General features: G+C 39.5%; 1 protein-coding gene across 3 annotated transcripts in view; it reads left to right on the plus strand.

The window, feature by feature from the left end:
- The window catches only part of LOC134879143 (ankyrin repeat and BTB/POZ domain-containing protein 3-A), a 130,220-nt gene that overhangs the window by 102,687 nt on the left and 6,634 nt on the right, over positions 1-20,899 (plus strand). For 2 of the 3 annotated variants that reach the window (XM_063905483.1, XM_063905484.1), the window contains exons 3-12: positions 1,964-2,174; positions 6,012-6,164; positions 7,294-7,459; positions 10,600-10,689; positions 12,883-12,984; positions 13,675-13,768; positions 15,301-15,436; positions 17,532-17,764; positions 20,240-20,418; positions 20,651-20,756. In XM_063905483.1, coding sequence (XP_063761553.1) covers positions 1,964-2,174; positions 6,012-6,164; positions 7,294-7,459; positions 10,600-10,689; positions 12,883-12,984; positions 13,675-13,768; positions 15,301-15,436; positions 17,532-17,764; positions 20,240-20,418; positions 20,651-20,756 — 1,470 coding nt within the window. The remainder of the gene's footprint in view (positions 1-1,963; positions 2,175-6,011; positions 6,165-7,293; positions 7,460-10,599; positions 10,690-12,882; positions 12,985-13,674; positions 13,769-15,300; positions 15,437-17,531; positions 17,765-20,239; positions 20,419-20,650; positions 20,757-20,899) is intronic. The other variant, XM_063905485.1, reaches the window with a different exon arrangement.

Below are 20,899 nucleotides of genomic sequence, written 5' to 3' on the forward strand. Positions count from 1 at the left end.
ACAATTCCCCCTAATCTGCCTAATCAGGACTGTTTGGTTGTGGTTTGATTACAACAAAAACCCTCCAATTGTCTTGAGATATTTTATAAAATGCTGCCAAATACTGTTTAGTGCACAGAAGTGTTCCAATCATTCAGAAGTGCCAGACAAAACAAAAAATGGAGAAAACTTTAATGGTAAATTACAAAAACCTATTTGAACTTAGGTAAAGAATGTTGCACTCATGATGATCACAATGAAAATATATATTTGCAGGGCCTTAAGGTTGATCATAACATCTCCTTAACCTCAACTTAACTGTCCCAAATGTATTGACATATGTAGCACTGGTGTTAGCATTAGCTAATCATTGTTGTCCGATAGGGGTTAGGGTCTTCATACCTGAAGATGGGAGTCTGGAATCATAGAAACAGGGCCAGATTTTCCTTGTTTACAATTATTTTTTGATGAGTTTCTAGATGACTACGTGGCTCCCTGAAGCCAGAGTGCAAACTTAGCTGTGAGAATGGCACTGTGTTTACAAATGTCTGCGTCTGAACTCTGTCAGGGGCCTTTAGTCTGACAGATGGAGAATCTCAAAGCACACTGTCACCGTGTCATTCAGTCGCAGCTATGAGGTTTAAAGACAGGCCAACTTTCAGCAGCCTGGGTATTTTTGGAACAAACAGTCAAACAAGATCAGACAGGCTGTGCTGCGGCTCAGAGCTTCACACTTTCACACATGTTGTTTTATTCACTTATTAGTCGTGCATGCAGAGTCTTCTTCTCATGTAACATCCAGCGTTCCTATAAAGTAAATAAACAAATCAATGGGGATATTATTTTCTACACTGCAGGCTCTCACTGCAGTATTTTCCCTCCCAGAGGTTTATCGTTATTCTTAAATGCATCGCTAATGAACTCATCGATAAAATCCTAGACCACAGAATAATGACTCTCTGTATGTCAGTGCTGAGTATCTGCCTCAGGTTTTCACACTTTGAAGTTCAAACCTCCTCTGGTGTTTTTGAACTATTGTAAAAAATGACTTTCATTTGGTATGCTCCTGCTGCGGACAAGAGCATACCAAACAGCAGAGTTACGGCTGGAAAAAAGTAATGGACCAAAGTTATCATAGACAATATCAGGAAATGTTCTTGAATAAATATAAGTATATAAGGTTTGCTCACGTTTCAGGTTTGAAGTGACTATTTTCTGTGTGAGCCCTCAAGATCTTGATCATGAATAAAATCTTATGTAAAATATACGGAATCAAAATGTTTGAGTTATGCCTCCTCAAATACTCGTTTGTTTTTTGTCAACATTTAGGCAAACTTTAAAACCAAAATAAGTCAACATTTTAGGGATAATACCTTCCTTTTGCAAATCATTGGCCATATCAATTTATTTATTACATTGATATCAGTTGCATATACTGTATGTCCAGTAGGTGTTAGCTTAGCTTAGCTCAAGGCCTGTAAACAGGGGGGCACGGCTAACTTTGCTTTGTCTCCTTTTCTAAACACATGTAAGTCTGTTTTTCCTATCCTAGCGTACTTTCACATTTCTCATAACAGGAAGTTCACAAGGTTTAAAAAATCCTTTCCACTTTAATTTGAGACTTTGCACCCACACATGTAAGAGCTCATCCTTCTTAGTAATTTACTAATATTTAAGAGGGAGAAGCATACTACGATTTCCAGGCAGCAATACCCTACTCAGCAAGGAGTGTGTTGGCATATGTGTATGACTAAAGAGGGGGTGCATATAAAGGAGTGAGTCTCTATTTCAACACATAAGTGCTTTGAGAACTCTCATGACAAAGGAGTGGTGGAGAAAATGAATGTGTGCTCTGATAATGTGTAGGAAAAAGCCTTATGAGTAGCTCTTTCCTCGGGGTGCTACACGTCATCTTTAATGAGTTTCTATTTCTGTAATGTATTATTTTCCAGGCACTCTTCTCATGTATGAACATATCTTTTAGGTGATCTGGTATCCCGGGCTATGCACCACCTGCAGCCCCTGCACATCAAGAACTCCAGCAACGGGACTCCAGTCCACCAGAAGACCCCCAACACCACGGTGCACTGGGAGCCCGAGGCCCTCTACACCCTGTGTTACTTCATGCACTGCCCGCAGATGGAATGGGAGAACCCCAACGTTGAGCCCTCCAAAGTCACCTTACAGACCGAGAGGTGAGTCCAACAGTAACCCGGGTTTCACAATTTTTGGTTTGGTCTAAAAACAGGAACAGTTTGATGGAAAAACTGCTAATATAAACTTGTTTGCTACACACAATGGCATGTACAATCGGCCTTGCTACCAATGTTGACACTGAAATGGCTATTTTATTTGTTGAGCTAAACATAGTTTTCACATCTTTTCTCCTACAAAATCATATTCACATGTACTTTAACTCAACTGCAAAATCATTAACGTCTGGAGGGAACATATTTTCATGTATGTGGTTGATGTTAAACCATGTAAAACAAGGCTACTTGGTATTGTTCATGCAAAAATAATCTCATCTCAAGGATAATTTGAACAATTTAAAAACATTTACCCATGTTGGCTGGGATTCAATTTAAATAGGACAAGCCGCAGCATACACTTAAGTTTCCCAAAGAGACCAAAAAAACGAGCCATATTGATCCATTACATTGTGTCAATTAGCTAACTTGTACACTATGATATATTAAGCTTCCCCTCCTCTCATCAAGCTATAAATCAGGCAGTAAGATGATTTCTATCTGTGAGAAATGTGTGTGTAAGTTGAAATCCAATCTCCCGAAAACATCCATCACTAACATTTCTGGCACCCTGTACACACTGTAAAAGCTCTTCGTCTTGATAGGTAAACACATATATCCTTTTAACCATATTGCCTCTGTCAGTTAGAGCCGCTCCTGAGCTAGATTAATTTCTACTGGACTAAAAGGTTAGTACAGATATTTAGAATTTATAAGATGCTGCGTGGGCTGGTGGCACTTCCCGATCAGATTGATGGGAACCAACGGGACTTCACTCGGATGGACAGATGGACAGATCTTTCCATCAATCCGAGGAGATAAAACTCCATCCTGACGACCCTGGGGAGCAGCGGGAATGTCATGCGGGGTGACATGTCAGCAGACTCTCGGTTCCCCGGAGAGAAAAGTCTATTTAGCATTCTGCAAAAACGTTGAAGCAGAGTAAAAAGTGGAATAAGAGTGAGGGGGAATATGATTATATGAGTTAGGGTTTGTTGTTTTCTTTTTAATACCATATTTTCTTGGACTTTATTGCACTGAAAGCACAAGATTAAAATAACATCATGATTTACTATTTATTTTTCTGAGAAAATGTGTTATTAATTCTTGAGGAAATTGTTTGATGCTTCATTTTCCTTTGTCATCATGATGCCTGATGTTTTTCACTTCCATCCTTTATTGAACAACCAAGAACAGCCTATGCTCATGCTAGTGCGAATGGGGATCCTAATAAAGACATAGAGACATGAAGCTGCCTTTGTAGGGGGAGCAATTATTAAAGGGAAATACATTGCGTAAATTATTCTTCATAACATTACCTGATGTTACCCTTAGAAGAAGTTAGTTTATTACTCCAATGTATGAAATTGTAAGAAAGGTGAAGAATCTAGATGAATTGTATACAGCTATTGAGCTGCAGGAGATTAAAGGTAGATATAATCTGTATTTTGGTCCATGCTTCCAAGGAGGAAGGATTTCTGCACCGGCAGCTCTGGGTGTTGTGTTGTCGCTACAGGCCTGCCGTCTGAATCATTGGATAAAATTCCCCTCACTGTTTTCATTACAGCCTCTGCCTCCCTCTTTTTCAACAGCCAGATCTGTCTATTGGGGAGGCAAACATCAGTTAAAGCAAAAGGTCTGAGCAAAGGGAGGAGGTCTGAACATTAGTCAGCCAACTGCTAAACACCAGCAGAGACCTTGCTTTTTTTAAAGCCCTTGCCAGAGTTCACATTTCCTGGCAGGCTGTAGGTGTAGGGACGAGGATAGCTTTGGTTGTGGAATCTGATTCACACAGAATTCTAACACAGTGTGTCAATATATAAAAGCTGCTGCCTTGATTAAACATGTGCTCACAGTAAACCACAGAAGGACCAGGCAGCTGCATGCACGGTAAACACAACAATCCCAAATGGTTTCTCTCAGCTGGGTACGTGCTTCTGTTCAAATCACTTTTTGAGAAACTGTGGTTGCCAAAGGGTCATGAAGGAATAACGCTCTACAGGGACCTTTACTGATGGATTCCTAATATAGTTGAACTGGCTGTGAAAATTAGAAAATGTAATTTAAGGTTTGTAAGGTTTCCTAATGTGCATCTGCTTTGTGGTTTTAAAAGCCCTAAAGGAACATCAGTCTTATTATCTTCTAAACTCAGATCTGGTGAGTCAGAGTGACTCTTCGCTCTATTGTAATAAATGTTCCTTGTAAGTGCATTTGCTGCTTGAGGTATCCTGAGTAGTTGAGTTCATAGGGTCACAGTTATAATGGCAAAGTACAAAAAGGAAAGACGTCAAGCTTAATACCTGCTAAATGAGAAGCAAGTGAAAGTTTTTTTTTGTATTTATATAAGACCTGCTTTAATTATAGGGACTTCAAAAGGCCTTTATAAGACCTATACTGTATACCAAGGATGTTCTTTTTGCCATTAGTTCACTTATACAGAGGTAAGGGATTGACTTCAGCAGATGGTGTATCAATAATTCAGATCTATGAACTTCATCAAGTCAAGTAAAGAGTTTGATGTCTTTGTTGTGTTAAAGAAAAACATATTTGTGGTTGTTTTTGTCTACCTTTTGATAAGGATAGCTTTTTCGTAATGCCTCTAATCTTTATGCCAGGCTAAGCTAACTGATTAATAGTGATGAACTGACATTAAATGTCTGATGAATGACTGACCTGAATGTTGCTGCTGTTACTCTGTGGGGGGGGGGGAAGATGAATATCAGACAGACCAAATAAAGAAAGAAAAAGATGAGGTGATTTGCAACACACACACACACACACACACACACACACACACACACACACACAGACACACACACACACACACACACACACACACACACACACACACACACACACACACACACACACACACACACTCATTCTGGAAGTAAATGATGAAATATGGACATGTCAGCTAGGCAAGACCCATTACTGATTTTGATTAAAGAAGGTAATAACGAGGTTTAGGGCGGTTGCAGCATCCATATCTCTCTTTCTCTTCTGGACTTTATGAGTTATTAATTATGAATATTGATTCGGTGTGGCTTCAGTTATCTGTAAGGGCATCATTAATAAGAAAGTTTGTGTGCTATCAGTCTTGTACCAGAGTCTCTATTAGGTGATTTAATTTAAAAGGTGAACGTAGCAGCAGTGTGTTCTAAGATTAAGTGGTATTTACTCATTTTGACATACTAAATTCAGGTTAATCATTATACGAATGTGACCTCCATTATTCTGTGTTTTACAGTTATGTTTTAGTCATAGCTTTTATTTGCATATTTATGACTGTATGCTCGAAAAACTCTCATGGTTACAGTGATTCACAGTTTTTTTTAAAAGCTATTTCAAAAGCTTCAGTAGACTTCAACACTCTTAGTCTCAGCCAATCTCCTTCACCAGAACATTGTATGTTTGGTTGATTAGATTTGATTGAGCGCGACCAAACAACACGCCTACCATAAGGAGAGTCTGATTCAAATGTTACTTAATCCTGACCAATAGAGCTGGGAAAAGCTGAAAAGAGCTGAGAAGCTGTAATCTCCAACATAAAAAAAATCCCCAACCTGCTCTACCTTTGATAGAAGAAAGAGTGTTCATGTGGTATCATAGTACGTAACACAAAAATCCCTTTTTCTGTAACTTCTTTGTTTCATTTGTATCCTTACATCTTGTTTTATTTGTCATTCCATCAAAAGCATATAAGGCTCCCAGATAAGTTAAGAATGTATGTAAGATTTGCACACTTGATGTTAGCAGAACACACTTTTGTTTCCCCCGCAGGCCGTTCCTGGTGCTGCCTCCACTGATGGAATGGATCAGGGTGGCGGTCGCACACACAGAGCATCGAAGAAGCTTCTCTGTGGACAGTGACGATGTGAGGCAGGCCGCCAGGCTGCTGCTCCCCGGAGTGGACTGCGAACCGCGACAAATAAAGTAAGAATATGATGCTAAAACCTAGGCTTTAGAGCAAACAGGGAGCTGATTGGCAGTAAGCTCGTAGAGCAGGAAGGACAAACCAGGCAGATCGTGACTCTGGAATAAATGTTCTCTCTGCATGTTTTTCTCCTCCTTCTTCTTCTCTCCTTCAGTAAAACGCCCCAGCAGTCACACATCCTGGCACAATGTTTGTCCATGACGTTGTTTCTGTGTCAGTGGGTTAAGAATCAAATGTCAAATACTCACCACGGAATAATAAATGAAACGGTGAGAGGTGCGAATTGCCAATTAACATCACTTTACATATGTCAGGTTTAATTGTCACGTAACATTTGACAAACATGATGAAACGGCTCCTCTGTGACCCTGTGGCAACATCAGCAGTGACAGCTGCTCACAGGCTTAAGAGGCTTTACGGGAGACAGGAATGAGTAATAATGAGTCATAGCAAAAGCCTTACCTGGAGAAAAGCTACTTTAGGAATGAAGGGAAGAAGAGAAGCAGATAAGAATATTTACTTTTAATGCAAACAGCTCAATACTTTAATTATACTTGAACATCCCAGTGCATTTATTATTATAAATCCATCTCTTCGCCATCGTGACCTTTTAGTTGATTGTTGTAATTTCTCCATTTCATTATTGCCTGTATTCAGCGCAGGTGAGTTGGCTTTAAAGCTAAGTGTTGCCTTTGTCTAAGTAGAATTCTAATGGGAATAATAAATGTTTAAAGCTTCAGTTGACCTAAACACAATTTCTCATGTTTCTCTAACGGACTCTGGCCGGGGTTGGAAGAAGTACCTAAATATTTTACTACCACAGTGTAGAAAAACTCTGTTACAAGTAAAAGTCCTGAATTCAGAAGTAAGTACTTAGCAAAAGTAGGAAAGGGCACCAAAATATACTTCAAGTACTAAATGTAAAAGCATAATAAGTAGACAAATTGATTGCATGGCAAACTACTGCTGAGCAAACAATGTTTAAACTTATAAAGATGAGGTTCGGCTTACAATAAAAAGGGTTTAAGTTGTGAAAAGCAGCATAGCAGTCGTTTTCTGTTTCCTTCTGATCACTTTAAATTCATTTCTGATGTACCTTCTATACTCACAGTAATGTTTCCTCTGCAGAGCGGAGGATTGTTTCTGTGCTACCAGGAAGCTGGACGCCGCCTCCACAGAGGCCAAGTTCCTGCAGGACCTGGGCTTCAGGATGCTCAACTGCGGACGGACGGACCTGGTGAAGCAGGCCGTGAACCTGCTGGGTCCTGATGGCATCAACAGCATGAGCGAACAGGTCGGGAACACTTAACTGAGCGGAGAGATAAAACAAAATGGATTTTTAAGTATTACCTGGCCGTCCATACCAGTCCACACAGATGCTTGGCTCATGCAATGTGCTAGAGGCGTATGACACGGTACAACGCACATACAGCATCTGAATATTTGCTAATTTCCTGTGAAAATTAAACCTGCTAAACATCCTAACTTTGAACTAAACCCACATTTTGTCAGCATTTCTATTGTCCATTGAGGATCACTCATAAATACATAACTAGAAGCGCTGATCTTGCTAAGGCGTAATGTGAGATGTTGATAGCATTTATTTATACTCCACCTGATTTGGATTTGCTCCAGAATTCAAAACCCAATGATAGTTTGTTTATTATCACATAAAAGTAGCATTTGCTCACAATTCAAATTCTGCAAGTAATCATCATTTGGCAGTTTTGCATAAAAAATTACTCAAGATTAATGGATTGATATTAAAGTAGTCTTTCACGATTACTAACAGCTTGCAGTATGAATCATAGAGACTAATAGTAGCTGTTGTTACATCCCTGTTTATCCCAAAAGTGAAGAGGAAAGGACTGCTCTAATGGTCCATGTGTACCTGATACTGCAACACTGTTTCCAGACTGAGCCTAGGGTTGAATTCCACCTTCAGGCCGATATTCAGTCTTACTGCATCCATGTGTTAATGTCATTTGGGATTTTCCACCTTCCCCAGTCAATGGAAATATTGGTTATTCCTCGGGCTTCAAATTGGGAGCTTATACTGCATCTGATTTTCTGATGTGAGAAGCCATTGCCTGTTTGAGTTCATTAGAAGAAAAGAAGCTCTTTCTACTCTTTCTATTCTTTATACCCATATAAAGAATATATGTGTGGACGGAGGCCCTCACCTCTCTCACCGGCTCTTGGCAGGTTGATTCATTTTACATTCAGTCATATTTGTTCACTGTTTTCAGTATTAACAGGTCCATTTGAGTATAACAAGTTATATTTGACACTTTTCTGCCTCACTTACATAAATAACAAACCGTGGTGACATACACACTTTTTATTCACTCGTAAAAACCCATTAAACGGTGCAGTGGGCCAGACAGCGTTACAAGGCTAATAAAGCAAAAGCTGTGGTCTGTCATCACGGCTGAGAGGCGTTTGAAGTCATCACGATGATCATCAGGGTCCGCCGTACATATCGCCCTTTAGCTGTCTGCTGATTAAGTGGATCGGCGTCCAGGAAATATTTAAGAATGAATCACCACAAAGGGATATCAGTCTTGGACATGAAGTGCTCCGGCGTGTTATGAGCGAGTCGTAAAAGGCCTTTGTTGAACATAATGGCCCAGATTTGGCTTATGATTGAAGGCTGTTTAATGGAAGCTTGCCCACTTTAAAACAGGGTTTTGTTTCAGACTAGTAAATCTGAAAAATTTTAGAAAACTCACCACCTGCCTGTTCTTTTGTTATGTTTCACTCTGCAATAACACTTAAATGACAGCAGGTGTTGAGCATCACCTCCACTTAGGGTCCCAGCCCTTTATATTCATGCTACTCTGCCTGGTAATGTGAAAGATAGAAATGTGATTCCCTTACTGAGAACTCTGCTTATAAATGCAAATGTATAACAGTTACCTGGTGGAAGACGCAGCCTACCAGCATAATGCAATGGAGAGACAAGGTAGAAAATGTTATACAATGAAAGGATTACAGCAGGATTAAAGTTAAACAGATAGTGCTGAAAGATGGGCCCCAATAATACAGGGGATAGCAAAACTCAAATTCTAAATGGGTTATTGTTAGGAAAATATAATTAGGAGGCTAATATTGTGCGGTCAATACATTGATGTCAAGAAAAGGGCCGTTTTTTTTATTTTGGCACTCTAGCTTATGTGATATAACATTTGTATTACCAATGAGGATGTATGTCCTAATATTGTCCAGAATAGACACGTATGAAAGTATCTAGGATACAACATGTTTAATTGTACAAGCATCTCCTCATGTCATTTGCACTATGTCTGTAAAAAAAGAAAAGTAACTGTGTGCATATGGTCGCATTTAGAAATATAAAATGTGATGTTAGGAGTGCAGCTTCTTACACGTACACTCATTTCTGACAGATGAAAAGGAAATTGGCATTGATTTGCATGCAGGAATGAACACTGGCTATATTTAAGTGTGATTTTTAGTCTTAGTGAACATGCACATATGGCACTTCAAAGGTTCTCCATAAAAACGCTACAGAACATAAATAGAGATGTTTCATGGTTACCTATAGAACTAACAAGCACAGCTGTTGCTGCGCTGCTTAAAGATCTGCTAATAGTCCCTAAAGAGCTTTCATGCTGAAATTCACATTTTTCATGTTATAGTAAAGAGAAATGAGCAAAGACTCATGTGTGTTTTGTTCATTTTGATCATGAATCAACATGCTCTACTCCAGCAGCCGAGTACGTACAAGTAATTGGGTGTTTATCCATAAAAAAGCACTTGAACACAGTCATTTGGGAATGAACAGACAAAAATCATACATCCTTCTTTACAGAGAAAGCATCGTCGTATTTTTTCACCATCTGAAAATGTGATAATACATATATAAAATACTATATTTATTTTTGTTTTGTATCTGCCAGGGTTGCCTTGTGTAAGTAGTCCTTGTAATTGTATTATAACAAAGTCTGTTATACTATGAAACATTTATAACTCTCAATAGTTTTAATTGGACGATAATTTCACCATGTCATAATTACAGTTTATTTTCCAAAAGAGTAAAATATGATGAAGCTGGTTTAGATCCAGCCTGATTATTAATTGTTGTATATAATGAATGTAATTTATGATGATCCAAACTCTACTTACATCTTCTGTTGTGGGCACTGTTGCCACTCTTATCCTCAAAAGTTCTTTGTGATTGTGTTAAACAGATTTCCTTTTTCTAAATATATCTTTCATAATATACATTTTGTTTACAACTGAGAGTAGTTCCCTGGGAATCACTGTTTTTCAAATGTAAAGAACTGCTGAATAAAGCGTGTTTACAATTTTGAAAATAAGAATTAGATTCAGTCTGTGATTGGCTGCAAACAATCTCAAAGCACCACCCTTCCTCTACAGTTGTATAAATGAATCCTGCCCTCTCTCCCACAGGGGATGACCCCCCTTATGTACGCCTGCGTCCGCGGTGACGAGGCCATGGTTCAGATGCTGCTCGACGCCGGCGCCGACATCAACAGTGAGGTCAGTGCTCACGAGATACCCTCAAAATGGAACACAAATTTCATGTTTTTTGTTCTCGTCCAAAATGTTCATTTACATTTGTTGTGTGAAAACGATGAACCCACTTTGTGTTGCTCTCTCTCTCCCCCCTCTCTGTCTTCCCCCCTTGCTGTCGGCATGCTCCCCCTTCTCCTGGCAGCTTATTACCCCAAGTGCACCAATAACAATAAAGGAGGAAAGTTTGCAAAGTAGCAATGATTTGGAAAAGTAGAGTGGTGCAGGAATAGATCCCAAAACCTAGAAATCAGTCAGTATTTAACCACTTGCGGTTCCATCGTCTCAAAGTCAACTAGTTTTGAACGTGTTTCTAGTTGAATGCAGGAAATTAGGTCTGTGGCAAAACACAACTGAAAGATTTTCAGGTTCTCTTTGTACAGCATCAAATGTCAGTCAATACCCGTATTTACCCGTATAGGTTTATTAAAAACAATGGCGGCCAACAAGTAACTAAATGAGACTACTAAACAGCATCACAACAAACATTAGCCACGTTTAGCTCAGAGGCTGTAAAGTAAAGTGGTGGGACCGTCATGTGCTTGATTTATAGCACTTTACTTCAGGTGATGCATTGAAGCTTCAAAAAGTATACATTGTTTTTTATTAGTGGAGGTTATCCTGCTGAACGATAGGTGTAATGATCATAAACGTGTGTTTGCCACCAAGCTCCAATATTCTGAAATCCAATGGAGCCCTCGCGATGTTGACTTCCGGGTCCTCACTGCACCTCTCTATGATCCACTGATAGTCCCTCAGTGTACCACTTACTTCATTACATGTTACACTGTAGGCATTAAATAGCTTTGAACCGCATCAGTAATGCATTACTGTTGTACAAGTGTGTGCACTTAGTGTAACCTGCTACCACGTGAAGCATGACATTCATTACACTTGTGTTGAGCTCAGAGCATTCAAAGTGACAGTGAAGCTTTGTTAAACATACATCCTGATTCTGTCTCTTCACCATAGTTACCTTTTTGTTATGTTGTGATTTCTCCATTTGTTAAGTGGCTGTATTCAGTGCAGATGTGTTGACTCTAAAGCAAAGTGCTACCTGTGAAAATGTAGGAATCTACAGAATAAATATTTTAAGAATCAGTTTACCTTCATTAGAAGCAACATATTTTTCTTGTTTTTCTAATGGATGCTTAGCATGTGAAATATTATTTTGTAGTTAGAAAAGATTTGCAATGTTTTGAAAGAGTATAAGTATTGTCTAAACATGTTTCATTTTCATTTTTTGTATCAGGTTTTGTGGGGACGTAGAAATAGTGGTGGGTAAAAAATCAGGTGCGAGGTCACTCGGGTAAAATCAAATCACCTCTACTGTATTAAGGTGTTGACAGGAATCTTTAAACCTTGACATGTAAAACAAGAAGGCTCAAAACACCTCAGGGCAAGTGAGAAAACGTCTTTCTGATTGTAATTCGGGTGAACTGAGCCCTTGAGTGAATGAAATGATATTGCATAACACTGACTAAGCATTCCACTATTTAAAACCTTTTGTTGAAATACTTCTCTAGAGTCATGATATTTTGCAGTCTCGGTTTCTGCGTTAAAACTAATTCATAATTCATCAGCGTGAATAAAGAAAACAGTCCACTGTTGTTTAGCATCAGCGCTCAAATGAGATGTGACATTACATTAAACGTCTTTTGAAAATAGGCCGTCCTCCTGGCAACATTTAGGAATAATTTCTGCACTTCACTCTGTGATAAAGGCACTTTAGAAATCACATCAGCATCAGGGCTGAACGGCTATTTCATTTTACCGCCGCTTTGTTCATGAGTCAGCACCGCCCGTCTCCACAGTGTTTTTAGTCTTTGCCAATGTTGGGTTTGCTCTCTGGTTTGATTCCCCTTTGAAATGAAACACTCTTAAAAGTTGTAGCTAGGCTGATAGTGTGGTCAGCAAGTTATACCTAGGAAAATATTCTCCTAAGAGTGAGGAGAGAAAACATAGAAGTCACGCTTCTCCAGATTTCTCTGTGAAACTCAAAAGGGAAAATTCTCCCTGTGCCACCCTGCCCTTCTTTGCTTACACTTCTCCTACTGCACAATGCTTCTCGCTCCCCCTCCCCCCTCTATATCCCACCCTGAGCTGTGAATGTTAATGGCTGTATATCTCTCTCCCTGAACTTCACCTATGACTTCCCAGGTGCCAAGCACAGTAAACAAGCACCCCTCAGTTTATCCTGAAACGCGCCAGGGGACGCCTCTCACTTTCGCCGTGTTACACGGACACGTGCCTGTTGTGCAGGTAGTGACAATTATGACCTGTAACCCTTAACCTGTGTCCCTGAAATCTGCACCAAGATATAATGATGATTATAACTATGGTGCATCATAATAATAACAATATTTAATGCCATATATCTTTTATTTGCCATTCTTTATCCTATATCTGTAGTAATTATGTGGAAAAGGAAACCTCTTCCCAATATATTTTTTTATTAATATATGCTTTTATCATGTGTAGTAACCCTGCCCGCTGCTTTTCACCAGAACTGATCTGAGTATTGGTCCGACAAAACCTCCAGAGGCCAGCCTGATTTCAGTGTTTAGTTTTTTTCTTTAAAAATATAATACACTGTGTTGCATTAGTTAGTCTATGAGCTGACACTTGCTGCAAGTCTGATGAGCAGCTTCACCCTCAGGATTTTTTTTCAATTAATAATCAACATGTTTTTTGGGATAGAACAAGAAACCATGTTCCTCCTCTCTCAGCTCAGGCATGTCATCCCCAACAAAAAGAAGCTATGAGGGAGTGAGGGTAGGGGAGTGTTTAGTGTCCAGAGTTAATCTCTAAATGAGCTGATTTTGGTTTCTCACAGTTGAGGATGTTCCTGTTTTCCCAACATGAGTGTAACACACTGTCTCTCCCTCCCTGCCCTCCCTCCTGGTTTTTCCCTCTTCCCTCCTTTTCTTCATTCCTCCCTCCCTGCCACAGTTGCTGCTTGATAACAGAGCGAATGTGGAGGGCGCCCTGCAGGATGGGGCAGAGAACTACACAGAGACCCCGCTTCAGCTGGCTTCTGCTGCAGGTACAAGCGGCTCAAATGTTTTTCCTTCACTTAAGAGTTCCAGGCGCTCATATATGACCCAAGTGTTCTTGTTCTTGATATACAGGATGAGTCATGACATGCTTTAAATATTAGCTCCCCAGAAGGCTTTCTCACTCTGCTTTAGTCATCTAATTAATTCATCACTTTCAATTACTATCTGAGACTCGTGAATGCAGTGAATTGAAACTGCTGCTGCTCATTATTGTGTTGTTGTGCAGCCACATGAATAAACCTATGACAGGTATTTCTATTCAGTCAAATGTATTATTAATCTGACTGGATATATCTGTCAAAGCAGAAGCAAATGTGCATTTGAGTAAAAGTTTGACACCTAGGAGAGTGTATTTCCTGTTTTTTCAAGAGTTAGATGAGATCCTTTTAAATGTGATGCTAAAGCTAACAGCTTATTAGTTTAGCTTAGCATAAAGACTGGAAACTGAGGGAAACAACTTGCCTGGCTTGTTCAAATGTAATAAAATAAGCATACAGAAATCACATTAAATCACATATGAACACTCTATCCAAACTGAAGAGGTCATGTCATCATAGTGAGTTAGCCAGGCAACAGTGGAAAATCTAGCTAATAAATAGTCTGGTACACTTCGAAAACTTCGTAAAGATGATTTCAGATGGTTTTATTATCAGTTAGATTAAAAATATATATATATATATATATATATATATATATATACATTTTTAATCACTGAACTTTAGTTGTGATTGTAGGCATATTTCTTTACTTTGGACAGAGCCAGGCTGGATGCTTTCACCTGTTTCTTGCCTCGATGCTAAGCTAACAGGTTGCTAGCTGTAGCCACAAATAAACCTGACAGAAATAAACTGTTCCTTTAAATACTTCACATATTTACCCAATGATTGGCTCTTTATATAGAATAAAGGACTCTGCACTGATGCTGTCCTATATCATTTATACCTAATTGAAGTGTTTTCAACATTAATTAAAACTATCCAAGTTGACAAACAGCAGTGAATCTACTTTTGACCTCATAAAAAGTGTAGGCAGCCACATTGCCACAGTAACAACTGATTAAAAACACACAGCCTCAGATAATGAACACTATTAACGTCGTGCTCATTAAATAATAAATATTGCAGAAGAAATAAAGACCATAATCCGAGTGCACATTTTAGATAATGAATAGCAATAAGTGAGAGAATTACTGAACACAGAATAATCTTATGCAGGTTAAGGCTCATCTTCTGCTGTTTTTTTTATTTTCACTGTCACTTTTACTTAACAAGGATATAAAATCTTAAGTAAGCGATGCAAGTTTCAGTATATTTTAAATAAGCCATGTCATGACTATTAAAAAGTCAAAATGACTCATTATGCAAAATGTTATGAATAAGCATTTTAACGTTGTGCTTTATAATGAAGTGCAGCGGAGTTGGAGTATAAAGTGGCATCAAATGGAAAGAAAATTCGAGAAATATGTCTGAAAGCTGTACTTTAGTGTATTCAATGTTTATTCATGTTTTATCCTGGTTAGGTAACTTTGAGCTGGTGAGTCTGCTTTTGGAGAGAGGGGCCGACCCGATGATCGGGACCATGTGTCGAAACGGCATCTCGTCCCTCCCGCTGGGCGACATGAACTCATTCAGCCTGGCAGCAGCACATGGCCACAGGTAATACAGGAAAACACACACACACACACACACACACACACACACACACACACACACACACACACACACACACACACACACACACACACACATACACACACACACACACACACACACACACACACAAACACACAGTGCCAGTCAGCAGAGATGTATCTATTACCACAGTATTGATCCATTTACACACTGTGCTCTGGTCCATCTGCCTCTCACAAAGTCCTGCAGATTATGAGAGGCCGATCCCTCGCTGTCAGACTCCAGCACACGATAAGAGCTGCAGTCCATTCAGCAGCACTTATGGCGTCAGTTTGACATCATAACCCCGCAGCAGAGTGAGATAAAGCCTGTTAACTTTCAGAGACGTCAGAGCTGTCAGGAAGTGGTTACCCAAAAAACACAACACAGCATTATTAAGACAGTCAATTATAGTGTGACGATCATTCTGCAGCAATGTGTCGTGAGCGCATTCAAACTGCATTAAGATTAGTTTTGAGATGGGTGGGTGTAAAAGTTGTCACATGACGTGAAGTTCTTATTTAAGGCAAAAGAAATGGAAGAATTGGAAATGAGACGTCAGGATAGAAAATATAATTACACTTTAAACTTTTTCAGAAATGTCTCTTATCTTACTGTAAGTTAGATAAGAATATTGACGTTCATTTTATTCTGTGCTTTTATTAGAGTTAGTCTGGCAGATTGGATTAAGACAGGTTTAGCCAAAGTTCACATGAATGTGGACGAACAGCTGGAATTTGAAAAGGAGGTTTTATCTAAATGAAGCTATGCTGTTTCATTAAATAAATAATTGAATCATTAAAATTACAAAATGCTTCAATGGCTGATCTTGTAATGTATATAAGCTTATTTCCTTTAACTATTTTGGTCGTCTTATTTTTGGCCATGTAATTGTAGGCATTGCATGGCAAAAAATAGGAGGACACTGCACAAAATGTGCATTTGGTATGGCTGCTTTTTTAAGATTTGAGCTCGGTCTCAGTTAGTTTTGTCATGGCTGAAGGGATTGAATTCCTGCAGAAGGCTCCCAAATCAAAAAAAGGGAGGTTTTTATAGCACAAAATGTTTGGTATCTATATTTTTGCCCATGTAATGTCGATCGATGTTGTAAACCAGAGAAGATACCGCTGCAGTACACTCGAACTCCAGGGACACCTAACAACATTTTATGAACTGCTTCAAAGTGAAGGCAGTGGGCCTCCCACCAACTTGTCATCTGTGTGATCAAACAATCTCACAAACAAGATATGATGTCGTGCTGATCTTTGCCCCCCCCCCCCCCCCCCTTTACTAAAGCAGATGGTGTGGAGTTGCATCCTCCTGCTTGCAATCACACCGTATACATTATGAGGAACATCATTCTGTTGCAGAAACAGCACTAAGAAATCTGCAGACTAAAACAAGTGTTCATTTACGACATTTTCACACTTTAGCATCTTTTTTACATAAGAAATCTTTAACTTCACCTCATATATTTCTTTTTTTTATACTCTGTGTTTGTTAAATCAGGATCCCTTACAGTAAGTACTGTAAGGGAGTACTTCTCAAAACAGAAAATAATTACAAAAACGTTCTAATAGCTACTGTTTGTCACTCCCAATCCACAATCTAAAGAATATACAAATAATTAATTTAGCAATAAATACATATAATTATTTTTTTCTTTTTGTGTCTCACCTCTGGTTTCAACTACTGTTTTGGTTCAAGTGCCGCTGCTCTTAAAGTTATAAAAAGATACGTATGAATTTGCTGTGAACATATTGTGACTGAAGAAACAGAGTGCACCATCATGCTTAATTAAGCCCATGAGAATATTTTGAGTGTCATCAGCACTGGAGAGCTGTATAGGCTTAATGTCGAGTTAACACAGTATGTGTAAGCCTAATTTAGAAACATTTTCCGCTCTGTGATCATCCACTTCACAACTTCTCTAAGCATATTTGACCCCAGGCTGTGCTTGTGTTCCTTCCCCCTCCTACAACATGATTATTTTTTATTCCTTACCCTGACCATAAAACAAAAATAAAAATGTGTCTTATCATCTCTGTCTGGGTTCAACTTTTCTCCCCTTTTCCTCTAGGAATGTATTTCGAAAGCTCCTGTCCCAGTCAGAGCAGGAAAAGGGCGACGTGCTGTCCCTGGAGGAGATCCTGGCCGAGAGTACAGACCACGGGGAGAAGAGGTTGGCGCCGCAGGCCAACGGAGGAGGGACGTTGCGAACAGGAAAGGCCAGACTGAGGGCCCTGAGAGAGGCCATGTACCATAGCGCAGAGCACGGCCATGTGGACATCACCATAGACATCCGCAGCTTAGGTCAGATTTACTAATACATGCTTCACTGGCACACATGCATGGCTGTCCTGTGCCTCCAGCTGTCCTTGAGGTGTGCTCATACTCTCAGCACTCACCAATACTCATCCAGCCATCAAACAGTCGTAGGAACCTGGCTTTTTATATCCAAGGTGATAATAGAGTGGTTCAGTGATGATGTATTTTTGTAGGCTGACCCGTAAGTTAAATAAACAACACATCACATCTTAATGATACTTAGATGATAGCTTACGTTAGGCCATAAACTACATCATGGACACATTTGGGATTACTAAAGTACATATTATCTTATGTTGTGGCTAATATTCTTGATGCATGATGACGTTAGTTACTCTCATTAAGCTACTTATTAGCCACCGCTGTTTTTATGACACATAATAGCTTCAGACACACAGTGGGCTGAACATTTGTAATTGTGTGTTTACCTCAGACAGTATTTCAGGCATCTAACCAAAAACATTGACTTTGAAAAAGAGGGAACCAGAAGTGGCGAAATGCTTACTCATTCCCGGGTCTTCGGACTCATTCCTGCAACACTCTATAACTTGGGTTAAAAGTGTAAACAAGATGATTTAGTCAAGTGTCCTCAAGCTCATTTTTTACATGTGGCAATCATCAGCTTTCACCCCAACATTCTCCACTTCATTAAACTGAGGTGGCTGTTGATTAGGATTAATGACCAGTTTATCTGAGTTGACAAAACAGTCTCTCCATAAGAACCTGTTAGTTGCTTTTCTTGACCTTCTGGTTGGATCGTTCAACAGCAGATAGTTTCCACAACTTTCCTGAAATTATAGAAATGTTAAACCTGTGAGATCTGGGAGAGGTTTTTTAAATCAGGTGTGCTTTTTGTTCTATTGTCCATTATAGCACATCTTACTCAGGCTTTATCTTGAATTGTCTGCAGAATGTCTTCATTAGTTGTTTCTGTTGAAGGTAGACTTCGTAACTTTTTACAGAATGTTAAAAATGCCTACTATCAGAGTAGCAAGTTGTTTTATGTTTGATGTGTTAAAGGCGCCGTCTGTGCCTCAGAGCTCTGTTATTTCTAAAGAAGTTTGATCGTGTTGGACTTGGTTTGACTTAATATATGTAGGTGTATCAATTAGTTTTTTAGCTCTCGATATGTTACCCTAATGTTTGTTATGTTTGTAGTGTCTAGTTGTCCCAGGTGCAATGGGCACCAGCTGGTACATGACGCTTTGACAGACAAATAACTTGCAAGCTATAAATGTAAATATTTAGTTAAGAAATACTCGATAAGAATAGAGATACAAAAGTTTCTTGGAGATGCTGGTAGGCTGAATTTGTGTACGTTTTATCATCTGCCGGAGATTGCAACAGTCTTTGTGGACCCCTGTGTTGATATCCTTGGGCCACCCAAAGTTTTGGACCATAGCCGCATACTTATTAACCTGTGCTAGAAAAGTAAACTGGACTCTTGGACTATATTTTCCTATTTTCTTAAAGCTGTCTCACATTGACATGTATGATATAAAAAATATGATATAACATATTTTTTATGTTGTATGTTCTTGTTTATATTTGCACTGTGGGACTGCCAGAAACGGTGTTTCCATTTTCTGTATGTATAACACATGTGGAAACTGTGACAATAAAGTGGACTTTGACTTTGATGTTGTGCAGCCAAAAACAACCAGCAAAGGAACTCCAATTCTGGCTGTCAGGAGCTCCCCATCATCATTCTAGTGTGTAGAACGTGTCTCTGTATGCAAACACTTCTTGTATATAAGTGTGCGTGTGTGTCCGCTGTCTGTGTGCAAGTCTGCCGCTTTATGTATTCAAGTGTTTTCAACTCTTAACTGTTTCCTGTCTTTGTGTGAAGCTAAGCTAACCATCTTCTGGCTGTAGCTTCTAAATGGACCTTGTGGTGAGATTGTTTTGTCAACTACTGTTTCCAAGCTCAAGAATGAACTTTAATGGAAAAAATGTAATAGGAAAAACATCACAATTTTCCAAAGCCTTAGGTGACATCTTCAAATTGCTTGTTTTCGCGGACCAAAGTCTTATCTTCCAAAGATAACAAATCTATTCTATATACAACGTTAATAAACAGCAAATACAAACATTTGAGAGGCTGGAATCAGCCGATGTTTCTGGATAAATGATAAATGGCTCACAAAAATAGCTTTCTACTGCATTAATCAACTGCTCATTTCAGCAGATATGAAACATAAAGCCTCTGCTGTCATATCATTATTTATGTTAATCTCACACATATATTTGCTCATCATATTGTAGCCATTTTTTTACACTCCTTAATTATACAAGTCGTGTTTAACATTCTCACTGGAGCCTGATTTTCCACTAATTACCATGCGATCGCCCTTCAGTTCACACTAAGTGATGGAAACATGGTCGGTGCCGCCCCTGAATCTGCCCTGACTCGCGTCGCTCTGCTGTGTGTATTCACTGTCGCTGCGTTGGTGTTCCCAGGTGTTCCCTGGACGCTGCACACCTGGCTCGAGTCCCTGCGTACCTGCTTCATGCAGCACCGCCGACCGCTGATTCAGGGCCTGCTCAAAGACTTCAGCTGCATCCAGGAGGACGAGTACACCGAGGAGCTGATTACGCTCGGCCTGCCGCTCATGTTCCAGATCCTCCGGTCCAGCAAGGTTGCAGCAGCTTTCTTTCATGTGCATGTAAACAAATTGTTACAGAAAACATCAGACAAATAAGACTGGGAAAACAAACTGTCCTGCGTTCATGTACTAGGGTGACATTACCTCTCATATTTGCATATGTTTAGGTGCACTCCAAACCAAATTAACATATATCTACATATGCTCATGGAAAATCGTCCAGAAAACTGTAATGAGTATAGTTTCTATCCTTTCCTGTTTGCAGAACGAGGTAATAAGCCAGCATCTGTCAGTGATTTTCACCCAGTGCTACGGACCCTTCCCCATCCCCAAGCTGACAGAGATCAAGAAGAAGCAAACCTCGCGCTTAGGTAAGAGAGCGAGTTAAAAATAGTTTCTGTTCCTCGACGTCTTCTTCTGCTTTGATGAAGCTGAGCGGCGACGGCCTGACAGCAGGGTTATAGAGTTAAAGTGGCAACCTGAGAGATTCTTGTTATTCTGGGAAGAAAATGTC

Source organism: Eleginops maclovinus, chromosome 17 (assembly GCF_036324505.1).
Source record: "Eleginops maclovinus isolate JMC-PN-2008 ecotype Puerto Natales chromosome 17, JC_Emac_rtc_rv5, whole genome shotgun sequence".
Classification (NCBI taxonomy): Eukaryota; Metazoa; Chordata; class Actinopteri; order Perciformes; family Eleginopidae; genus Eleginops; species Eleginops maclovinus.